Below are 12,764 nucleotides of genomic sequence, written 5' to 3'. Positions count from 1 at the left end.
GAAATTATTGTATACAGTGCTCAGGTGCACCATAACTTGTCAGAAAGTGCATATAAAGTACATGCAGTAATGTAGAAATGTGGAAAGTGAACAATGTATGAGTCAGATACATGCTTGTGTGTGTATGGAGGGGAGAAAATCAAGTGTAGTGTTGGCGAATCTCAGGAAGCATGGAAGTTTTGAAGGATGCAGTGCTCCAACAACTAACAACTGATGCCGGCAGTTTGTTCCATGCTTCAGCAACTCTCAGCGTGAAAAAATGTTTCCTGAAGTCATGGGAGCTGTGCTGTTTTCTGACTTTGTAAATATGTCCACGGGTGTTAGATGGGTGGAGTTTGAAGTTAAAAAGGAAAGAAAAAAAAACGATCAATAGGGATCGTGTATCACAGAAATGTCATGATGTAAAGTGTAAAGGGGGAAACAGATAAGGTTTATCTATGGAAAGAAAAGCCTCCTGAACAGCGAAGATAAAGATGAGACAGTGAACTGTAGATGTACGATAGACGTAATACAGTAAACATACATATGAGACATAGTGAACAGTAGAGATACAACATGAGTGACACAGTGAACAAAGAGATACAATAGATGCAACATACTGAACAGTAAAGATACAATGTGTGACACAGTGAACAGTAAAGATACAATAAGTGGGTCACAGTGAACAGTAAAGATACAATAAGTGGGTCACAGTGAACAAGAGGGATACAAATGGGACACAAAGAACAGTAGTGATAAAACAAGTGGGAAACAGTGAACATTAGAGACATAACAGAGGTGACACACTGTATAGTAAACATAGCAGAGGCACAGTGAACTTTAGAGATACAAGAGATGTGACATACTTAACAATAAAAATGTAGCTGAGACACATTGAAACATAGACATACAACTGATATGATACACTGAGCAGTAAACATGTGTGTGAGACAGTGAACTGTAGAGCTATGAGAGATGTTTTACAGTGAACAGTAGAGATACGGCACACTCTGATATGATGTCAGGTGTGGTACAGTGAACATCAGATCTGAAATACTGAACAGTGGAGATACAACTTGCTTGCTTGAGACAGCATTCACCCGGGGTGGGTTGAGCTGGCTTCATTCATCCTCAATGCTGCATCTCTCACAAACGCCAATGAGACCTGGTGATTTGAGGCTAATGACCGCATGATTGCCAACCACTCCCCATTCCGGCGGCGAACGCCGTAAACATGGGAGCCTAGGTTGAGTTCCAGATCAGCCTTGACTGTCATCGGACAGGTTTTTCGTTGTCCACCACATCGCTTTCGCCAACCCTGAAGGGGAGCTGGGGCAATTGCTTCGTAGATGAATTCTCCTGGCTGACGACGGAGGGCATGACCCAGCCAATGCAGAACCAACAAGAGGAATGTTCTTTCAGAAATAACTTGTGAATGCTAAAAGAGGAAAAAAAAACTGGAAAGAAAATTTACACTGAAAGGTGATGTCTCCTTCCAAGGAAATATCACCTTTCATAAAACATATGCAAGAAACTCCAGTCTAGCCAATGTTTTCCTGCAGTACTCAGTAACGTGGCGGGTGTTAGGAAATGTATCCAGTTTTGTCAGCTTGTAAGGTTGAGATTTTTATGCTGTTTATGACCAGTGGTTATATGCTTCTGAATAACCAAATTCTAATTTTATTCCCTCCCTCAACTTCTATCTAATACAGAAGACAAAGGCAGTTTACTCACCGTTGTGTTCATAATGCCAATGCCATGTGTCCTAATGGAGTTTGCAATGTGTCGTATATTGATTGTGTTGAAGTGCTTGTTATGGCTGGAACCTTCAATGAAAATCTGTAACACAAAAAAAAGAAAAATCGAAAAACAGTTTTAACCGTTTAGTATTCAGATAGGTGCAGGAGTGGCTGTGTGGTAAGTAGCTAGCTTACCAACCACATGGTTCCGGGTTCAGTTCCACTGCGTGGTACTTTGGGCAAATGTCTTCTACTATAGCCTCGGGCCGACCAAATTTTGTGAGTGGATTTGGTAGACGGAAACTGAAAGAAGCCCATTGTATATATGTATATCATCATCATCATTTAGCGTCCGCTTTCCATGCTAGCATGGGTTGGACGGTTCAACTGGGGTCTGGGAAGCCAGAAGGCTGCACCAGGCCCAGTCTGATCTGGCAGTGTTTCTACGGCTGGATGCCCTTCCTAATGTGTGTATATGTTTGTGTGTCTGTGTTTGCCACCCACCAACATCGCTTGACAACCGATGCTGGTGTGTTTACGTCCCCCGTAACTTAGCGGTTTGGCAAAAAGAGGCCGATAGAATAAGTACTAAGCTTACAAAGAATAAGTCCCGGGTTCGATTTGCTCGACTAAAGGTGGTGCTCCAGCATGGCCGCAGTCAAATGGCTGAAACAAGTAAGAGATTACTCTGTCAAATATAATGCTTCTTTATACACATCATGTATTATCTTGTAGCTTTGACATTTCATTGATATCATTGTTTCCTTTTAGAATGGCATTGTAGGGTAGGTATGAGAGGCTGGATTTGGCTGGTTTAAACATAAAACAGGAAGAATATTTGGGTTGGATGTGGCTGGTTTAAATGCTAAAGAGGTAATCATGAAAACCAAGATTTCTTTAATTCCACAAATACAATAAAATGCCTCGGTTCAAAATAATATCTTAACCTTTTGTTACTAACCCGGCCAAAACCGGCTCTGGCTCTGTAGTACAAATGTCTTGTTTTCATAAGCTTTGAATTAAAATCTTCCACCAAGTCTTAGTCAAAATTTACGTTCCAAACACTAGCTTAATGATAACTAAGTTATTTTAATAAATTCTTTGTTATATTTAAAGTAATTGAAAGAAACACAGAGCGGCTCAAAACGAATACAGTAACAAAAGGGTTAATTAACATAGGATCTGTGTGTTCTCCAGTTTTAGAACAGGTACACTGTATTCCTGCAGGTAATAATAGAAAATTATAAAGGTTGGTGACAGGAAAGGCATCTGGCTGTAAAACACTGCCTCAGAAAGAGAATCGTGATGAATTAATTTAAAACGGAAAAGATTGCCATGAGACCAACAAAGCCAACCCTAGCATTAACTGAGAAAATTACCTTAAAACCCATTTTGTTGTTGTTTGTTTTAATTAATATGATTTAATTATCAGGTTAAGAGACTTTTAGCAGGGATGCCTAATGTCAACGCTGACCTGTTTCCATGTGTGCGTGTGTGTGTATGGGCAAGAGAGAAAGAGAGATTTATGAAGGAAAGATATGAGGAAGTGGAAGACGTAAAGCACCAACCGACCTGATTGTTTAAGTTGTATTGGTACTTGGAGACAAATACATGGATATTCCTCATTATTTCTAAAACATCCAGACCCTGTAAAAATGAAACAGTAAAAACATTATAACAGTGATGAAGTGGCGGGCAATATGTGTAACTGGAAGAGAAAAGTAATAGGTTCGATACATCTATATATGTATAAAGCTGAAGTTGTCTGTGTATGGCAGGTTTGGTAGCCTTCAACTAACACTATTTCCTCCGAGATCCTGCGGTGCAAGTTGACCAAAATTGAGAGTATGATAGAAGAAGGTTTGCTCTTCCTTCCATAGAAGAAAAAATTCAAATCGGACCATGTTAAGACCAAAAATTATTTACATCAAAAAGGTGCTATTTTTTTCTCGATTTTTTACGATTTTTTTACTGCTGTGTCGACATTTTTTTGGTGTATTTCAACCAGAAAAATGTTCACTTAAAGAGAATAACAAGCTACATAATGCAAAATTTTTACTTTTCAAAAATTCCAATTCTAAATGGTCGAAACAAACCTGAGCAATGCCAGACGATACCGCTAGTTTACTTATATACACATACAACTATGTGGGGGAAAAGCATAGTTTTTTAACCTAACAACAGTTTCTGGGAGCTCAGAATTATGTAATAGCTGTAATGTTCATAATTAGCAGATATAATGTGCAAAAAGTCATGGATAAGCAACCAGTAGATGGATGCATAGAGACATTACGGTAATACAGGCTTCTTTCATCAGGAGGGGAAGATTAGCAGATTTTTCATACATACACATAAGTATGCATGTGTGTGAGTGATTGCATGTATAAGAATGCATGTATGCATGTGTGTGAGAGCTTGCATGTATAAGAATGCATGTATGCATGTGTGTGAGAGCTTGCATGTATAAGAATGTATGTATGCATGTGAGTGTATGTGTTTGTGTATGTGAGCACGCATGATTTCACATTGACCTCACCAATAAGGGTTAACAAAGTAAAGGTTGGTAATCATATAATCTTACCTGTTCCAAAGTCTGACTTGGTAAGTGAGACTCAATCAATGATACACCATACTTCTCTTCAGCCATGTTTTTCATTTCGCTGTAAGTTTTCCAGTCATGGAGTGTGACAGTGGTTAGATTGTAGAAAGTCTTGTCCAAGTAATGTTCCACATAGGCTAATGGATAAGGAGGAGAGACAGCAAAAAGAGAGAGAATGAGAAAAGAAATACAAACGATGTGATTATAACTGCTGGGCCGTTGGGAGAAATACTGAACACTACAGAGGATTTGGACTATCATCATCATTGTTCGACCGTGGTCGAGACTTTCATAGTCTTTTCAAATGGCTAATAATGTGTGCGCGTGCCACTACTACACACATTGGAAAGCATTGTACAACCAAGTACTAAAGAAGATCTTTCCTCCTCCATGAAACAAAGCTGTTCCCGCTGGACGTCAACCAGTATTTCTAAGCTACGGACCGAGTGATTTATTGTAAGGTTATCTCCCTAGATAGATTGCCTTCACTACGGCTAAGGAGCCCTTTCTACCCCACTGACACAGGTTGTACTGGTTTACAGTTTACCAGTAGTTGGACTATGCACAACATGTATGCAAGAAGACACATACATATACACATACATACAAACATAGCAACATGCATCTGTGTATATGTTAAGAATATAGTAAAGACAAAACAAAGAACAAAATAAAAGGTAAAAAAAAAACTATAAATTTTTAATATATTTAACAACGGTAAATATAAGTTATGAATGTCCTCTCAGAAACTGGATTTTCAAGAACTAATGGTTAGCTCCAGCACCGTGTGCAAAGCGGATCTATAATTGGTATCTATTCTGTATCATTGTGGAGTAGGAGTCAGAATTGTAAAAATGTACTTACTCTAATTCTGATTAAATGTAAAATATAATATCACTATATCATGGCATCATCATCATCATTATTCGACCGTGGTTGAGACAATGGAATTTAATATGCTATGCCAGACTTCATGGTCCATCATAGCATTACGGAGGTCCTGTTGCTGGATGCCTGTATCCCTGGAGATTACATCAGGGTAGGAGAGTGTGCGCCCTCTGGTATCACGAGTAGATGACTTCCAGAGGAGAAGAGTAGAAATTACCTCTTTTTCAGCTCTACAACAATGTCCAGCAAACTGGACTCTCCTACCTTTCACAAGAGATGACACAGGTGGTAGTTTCTCATATATTTGTACTTTGGCTGGATGGCGCTTCCACGAGAGATTTTAAGCTCTCATAAGGAGGCGGGTGTAGGTTCCATCCAACCGCCTCTCAAGCTTCTTTGATAGCGTCCAGGTTTCTGAGCCATATAGTAGAATTGGTTCGACTGTGGCTTTGAAGATTTAGAGTTTGAAATCTCTACTTAGATTTGCACTGACTAGACTACTGGATGTTGTTATACACCATTGGTTACAATGCACTTCCTTGCATTGTTTTTGATCTGAAGACCTATGAGTCATTAGAGTCAAATGAAAAATTATTCATTCCCCCATACCATCTGTGCATTGTCAATAGAAGCACAAAAAAACCTATTATTTCTAGAACAATATTTATATCTATGCTACATTATGATCTCAAATAGATATCAGATGTTTCATTCCAGGATTCCTTTAACTAGAATCCAGTTAGGGTTTTTGTACTCATCTAAGAATAAGACACCTGATAGCAATCAGAAACTGAACCAAAAGAAACATAGTGTAGGTATCATCATCATCACCGTTTAACGTCTGCTTTCCATGTTAGCATGGGTTGGATGATTTGACTGAGGGCTGGTGAATCAGATGGCTGCACCAGGCTTCAATCTTGATCTGGCAGAGTTTCTACACCTGGATGCCCTTCCTAACGCCAACCACTCTGAGAATGTAGTGGGTGCTTTTATGTGCCACCGGCACGGGGCCAGTCAGGCAGTACTGGCAACAACCTCGCCCGAATCTTTTTGCACATGCCACCGGCACAGGTGCGAGTAAGGCGATGCTGGTAATGATCATGCTCGAATGGTCTCTTTTACGTGCCACCGGCACGGAGGCGAGATAATCGCTCTGGCAATGATCATGCTCGGATGGTGCTCTTAATACCCTACTTGTAAATATAAGCTTAAATGATGAGGTCAATTTTCCAGAAAATTATAATCTTAAATAACAACAAACTTATCTAAGATATTAAGTGTTAAATAAGGAGCAGTTTAGAACTTGCAAAGCAGTAATAAGACTTGAAAGCATGACCTAGGGCACTCATCATCATCATCATCATCATCATCTAACGTCCGTTCTCCATGCTAGCATGGGTTGGACGGTTCGACCGGGGTCTGGGAAGCAAGGAGGCTCCACCAGGCTCCAGTCTGATCTGGCAGTGTTTCTACAGCTGGATGCCCTTCTTAATGCCAACCACTCCGTGAGTGTAGTGGGTGCTTTTTACGTGCCACCAGCACAGAGTCCAGAGGAGGATGGCAAACGGCCATGATCAGTTGGTGCTTTTACATGTCACTGACACGGATGCCAGTCAGGCGGCGCTGCATCTGCCACGTTTGGATGGTGATTTTTACGTATTCACCGGCACTATTAAAACCAATTTACTACCATGTACTTACTTTTAATATTGATGAACTGATCAAAGAATCGTATTGGTCTGAGTCGTAAGAAGTTGGAGAGGTCCTTAAGGCCAACTTTGTATGGGTTACGGTCATCTAACTGAAGGTGAGAGTGAATGTGTAATCTCAGGTCAGTTTCTATGGCAAGGCACAGTGGTTCCATCAGATGCTGAGGGAAGAGAAACAGGAGACATTATGTAATGGAAACAAGAATAGGGATAGTAATGATTGCAAAGGCGATAATAGCAGTGGTGGTGATACTGGAATGGTAGGGATAGTAGGAGTGGTGGAAGTGATGATGAGAATCCTCATCATCATCATCGTTTAATGTCTACTTTCCATGCTAGCATGGGTTGGATGATTTGACTGAGGACTGGTAAACTAGATGGCTGCGCCAGGTTCCAATCTGATATGACAGCTGGATGCCCTTCCTAACGCCAACCACTCCGAGAGTGTAGTGGGTGCTTTTACATGCCACTGGCATGAGGGCCAGTCAGGCAGTACTGGCAAAGGCCACGCTCAAATGGTGTTTTTTACGTGCCACCTGCACAGGAGCCAGTCCAGCGGTACTGGCAACAACCTCGCTTGAATGTCTTTTTACATGCCAGTAGGTGACACTGGAAACGATCAAGCTCGAATGGTGCTTTTTACATGCCAGCAGCACAGAAGCCAGTTAGCTGCTCTGGCAATGATCACGCTCTCCACAAGCATGGATGCCAGTCATCGAATTTGATTTCAATTTCACTTGCCTCAACAGGTCTTTGCAAGCGGAGTTTAGTGTCCAATGAAGGTAAGGTACGCATAAGTGGGCTGGTTACACCCCTGGCATAGGCCTCAAGGTTATGGTCTCACTTGGCTTGCCGGGTATTCTCAAGCACAGCATATTTCCAAAGGTCTCGGTCACTAGTCATTAGTGATGTAAATGATGATGATGGTGATTATTGTGGTGTTGATGGAAGTGGTGAATGTAGTGAATGGTAGAGTTGTTGATGGTAGTAACAGCAGTGGCAGAGGTATCAGAAGTGGTTATAATTGAGATGACAGTGAATGTTTAGTGGTAGTGATAGCAGTTAACATGGTGGCATTAATCATGGTGGTTAGTAGCATATGGTCGTTGTCTTCATCATCATCATCAATTATTTAATATCCACTTTTCTACGCTTGCATGGGTCACTTGGAGATTATTGAGGCAGATTTTCTACGGTTGGATACTCTCCCTGTTGCTAACCCTCACCTGTTTCTAAGTTAGGTAATATTTCTCTATGGCCAAATATATTTTCATAGAACGTGGCTGATGCCAGCACCACCTCGACTGGCTTCTGTGCCGGTGGCACATAAAAAGCACCAACCGATCGTGGCTGATGCCAGACTCCCCTGGCACCTGTGCCGGTGGCACGTAAAAAGCACCCACTACACTCGCGGAGTGGTTGGCGTTAGGAAGGGCATCCAGCTGTAGAAACTCTGCCAGATCAGACTGGAGCCTGGAGCAGCCCCTGGCTCCCCAGATCCCCGGTCGAACCGTCCAGCCCGTGCTAGTGCGGAAAACGGACGTTAAACGATGATGATGATGATGATGATGATATTGGAAATGAATGACACTGCTTGTATGACAGTGACAATCATTTACAATGTTAAAACAAAGAGACAAAAAAAACATTTATATATATATAGATAAATGTATTACCCCTTTTGATCTTGTATGTAAGTACATTTTTCTCTAAAACATGGTACGACTCTATAACACTGCCTCTCTCTCTCTCTCCCCTCTCCTACATTTCTCTGCCTTTCACACTTTGCACTCCACTTTGACCCGTCTCTTTCTCTCTCTCTCTTCTCCTCCTCCTTTGTTCCTTGTTCCCTTTTTTCTCTCTTCCTCTGTCCCTCATTTCTTCTCACATGTGACTAACTTTGGACTGCTGTCCTGCCTTTTCGTGGTCAACGGCCGTCTAGGCTAGACACATTTTTTTTCTCTCTTCGCCTCAAGGCATTTTTTCAATGTGCCAGCTCAAGTTCACCTGTCGAAAAGACACCTGTCTGTAACGTCCTGTTTTTGTTATTATTATTATCATTATTGTTTTTACGTATTTTCGTATTCTTATTCGTGTTATCATTATTATTTTTACGTATTTTTGTATTCTTATTCGTTCCCGTCCTTGTTTTGTATACATTCGAGGCTTTCTTCCAAGGAATCTAATGCGCTTGGCTTAGATTTTCCTTTGGGGCTGGCCAGGTCGGAGCAATCTCAAGTATAATCAGCCGAAATTGCGAAGATGATCCGGTTCTTGACTGAAGATCGAAGGCTTCGAATGTCCCGTCCGTTTTTTGTATCGTCTTCTAAATGTTTTGCGTTCTTGTCCCAGTTTGTGTTTTTTTACATATACATGTATGTATGTATATATATATATATATATATATATATATATATATATTTATATATATACACACACACACAACAGGCTTCTTTCAGTTTCCATTTACCAAATCCACTCACCAGGCTTTGGTGGACCAAGGCTATAACAGAAACACTTGCTCAAGGTGCTATACAGTGGGACTGAACCCAGAACCATGTGGTTGAGAAGCAAGCTTCTCACCACACAGTTACACCTGTGTCTTGAATATACACAGATGAAATTTTCCAGCTTATAGACAAACATACACACATACACCACCACCACTACCACCACCACCAACAACAACAACACCACCATAGCTACACTAAAACATCACCACCGCTGCCACTTCTGCCACCATCTCCACCACCAAAAACAACATCAAGAATACCGCAGCTACACCAAAACCAACACCATCACCACCAACAACTCCAATATAACCAACACCAATAACATCACCACCACTACCAACACCACCAACTATATAATAATAGGAATGTTGCAAGTACCTCTTTCAAATTAATCCGGATCTCTTTAGCAAAGATGTCCTTCAGGTGTTGAGAGGTCTCAAGGTGGCGTACGTAATCCATAGGCATGACACAGTCCCTTAGAGCACCGAACATGTACTGGAAAAACAACAAAAGGAATAACATTAATAAGATCAATACACATCTATCTATCTATCTATATATATATATATAGGGAGAGTTTACGGAAAAAAACAAAAGATGAAGACGGGTGGTGTACAAAACAAACAGATGTATTAGTATAACGCTCAGGAATAGAAAAAGTCTTTTACGTTTCGAGCCTACGCTCTTCTACAGAAAGGGACACAGAAAACAAGGAGAGAAAACAATGTGTGTAGTGGCTAACGATCTATATATATATATATATATATATATATAACATATATATAATTTGAATAAGTGTATTATGCTACTAAGACATAATTTCAAGAAAAACAGCATGCAGCCATATAAGAGTTAACTGCTGACTGTAATAGACAGGCTGGCCCAAATGTAGGTTTACAGTTATCACGTAGGTACTTTAAATTTCTGTTAAAACGCTTTATTACATTTAAATTTCTATCTTACAAACTGAAAAGGAAGCTTGAGAAAATTAATTAAATTAGCATAGAATAATGATCTCATATTTTTTTTATAATTAAGATTTAAACTGTTAATATATGAATGCGAAAGAGATAGTTGGATAACTGTAAACCTGCTTTTGGGCCAGCCTGTATATATTGCAGAAAATAAAGTAAATTTTGAATGCAGGATTGTTGTGAAAACAGCAAAGAAAATTGAGTAAATACCCCTTGAAGATGGAAAAAGTTGCCCATCTTCTAGGGGTGTTTTCTCAATTTTTTAGGTTATTCTTATAGTTATCTCACATTTGAAAATTACTTTGTATTTTGGTTGGCTTGCGGCTATGATAGAAGACACTAGTCGAAGGTTCCGTGCAGCAAGCTTCTTGCTACGCGGCCACGCCTGCACCTATATATATATATATATATATACAGACACACACACACACACACATATCATCATCACTGTCTAATGTCCGCTTTCCGTGCTGGTATAGGATGGACGTTTTGACTGAGGTCTGGCAAGCCAGTAGGCTGCACCAGGCTCCAATCTGATCTGGCAATGTTTCTATAGCTGGATGCCCTTCCTAATGCCAACCACTCTGAGACTGTAGTGGGAGTTTTTTATGTGTCACCGACATGGGAGCCAGTCAGGGGGCACTGACATCAACCACGTTCGGATGGTGCTTTTTACATGCCATTGGCACAGGAGCCGGTAATACATATATATATATATATATATATTATATATATATATATATTTAAATAATGAGGGAGATAAATTAATATTAATTTTAATATCAATTTAAAACCAGTAGTCTAACTAAACACGTGTCTGTTTTGGCACAGAAAGCTGGGGTTAGTTTTTCAGATTGCATTTACACTGAACGATTGCACTGATGAAGCCACGGACATTTGAATTATGTAAGTAATTCTTTTGTTAAAGGCCGAAACCGAGGTATGCAGTTGATTCTGTTTTTTATATAAATTTTCATCTGTCCTGCCCGCCAAATTTGGTTCTGGTGTTCGCTGAATTTTTCCTCTAGAGAACTTTCCTTGTAGTTTGATTGTTGATGATCTATTTCTAGCATACGGCCGACTACCTAGCAGTCTTGCCCTGCCAATATACATATATATATATATTATATATATATATATATATATATATATATATATATATGTATATATATATATATATATAGCAACATATAGTACACAAACTTTTGTTTGTTTTTGGAAGCATTGAATGTGTTTCCTATTAACAAACAAGAAAGTAATATTTTGAATGCAGTATAGCCATGAACACAGCAGAAAGATTGAGTATTTTACCCTTATAAGACAGAAAAAGTTGTCAGCACTGTCTTATAAGGGTAAAGTACTCAATCTTTCTGCTGTTTTCCCAGCTACACTGTGTTTAAAATATTACTTTCATATTTGTTTATATATACACACACACACACACATACAAACACACGCGCGCACACACACATAGTTCAAAATAGTAATGTGAATATCATACTAAAAATAGATATATTATTGAAAACCTGTTAAACTGCAGTATTTGTCTCATGAAAGCATTTCTTATAAACATATAGTATCAAAAAAAAACCCAAAACAAAACAGAGAAATGAATCAGCAATAGACAAAAATCATCCAGATATATATAAAGATATTATATATATGTGTGTGTGTATTGTATGCACATAAATAGATATATAAATTTAAGTAGAACATTAATAGCACTAATCTACACACCGGTCGTGGATGGTCTGTTAAGATACTACCCTTTCTCTCAACCCCAGCAAATTGTTTTAAAAAGAGAAAGACTTACATGTAGTCCGTGGGCATCAGATGGATTGTCCAACATGTCGGAGAGGTATATAGGGAAGATATGACGATGCCAGTACATGAAGCTGCAGTCAGTGGCACATCTGAGACTGAGGGAGAGAGAGAGAGAGAGAGACTGTAAGTGTGTGAGATGTTTGAGATTAGGAGGGAGTGAGAGAGAGTAAAACTATGTGAAAAAGAGAGAGGAAAATTGTGAGTGATATGCGATGAGTGAGTGGAACATCTGAAAGCGAGGAAGCCTGCTGTGCATACGAAGTGCTCAGGTACATTACAACTAATATATATATATATATATATATATATATATATACACACACACACACAAATATAGATGCATGTGTATATATATATATATATATATGTATATGTAGAAGGTTGAAAAGGAACACACGGGTTGATATATATGGAAAAAAAAAAGTCAAGGTAGAAAATGCTAAAATAATTTTATGAAAAACATTTCAGTACCGGTTTCAGTCATTGAGACTTTTTCAACTGTAAGTATGGAAAAGAATTAAATTTTGGAAAAATTAAGA

The 12,764-nt window shown here is 39.3% G+C and overlaps 1 protein-coding gene across 4 annotated transcripts in view; it reads right to left on the bottom strand.

Annotated features, from left to right (window-relative positions):
- The window catches only part of LOC115210266 (WASH complex subunit 4), a 122,065-nt gene that overhangs the window by 31,354 nt on the left and 77,947 nt on the right, over positions 1-12,764 (bottom strand). For all 4 annotated transcript variants that reach the window (XM_029778753.2, XM_029778755.2, XM_029778754.2 and 1 more), the window contains 6 exons: positions 12,215-12,320; positions 9,806-9,922; positions 6,907-7,075; positions 4,300-4,454; positions 3,291-3,365; positions 1,714-1,818 (listed from right to left, as the gene is read on the bottom strand). In XM_029778753.2, coding sequence (XP_029634613.1) covers positions 1,714-1,818; positions 3,291-3,365; positions 4,300-4,454; positions 6,907-7,075; positions 9,806-9,922; positions 12,215-12,320 — 727 coding nt within the window. The remainder of the gene's footprint in view (positions 1-1,713; positions 1,819-3,290; positions 3,366-4,299; positions 4,455-6,906; positions 7,076-9,805; positions 9,923-12,214; positions 12,321-12,764) is intronic.

This window comes from Octopus sinensis, linkage group LG4 (genome assembly GCF_006345805.1).
Source record: "Octopus sinensis linkage group LG4, ASM634580v1, whole genome shotgun sequence".
Taxonomy (NCBI): Eukaryota; Metazoa; Mollusca; class Cephalopoda; order Octopoda; family Octopodidae; genus Octopus; species Octopus sinensis.
This window is presented reverse-complemented; position numbering and strand designations above follow the sequence as displayed.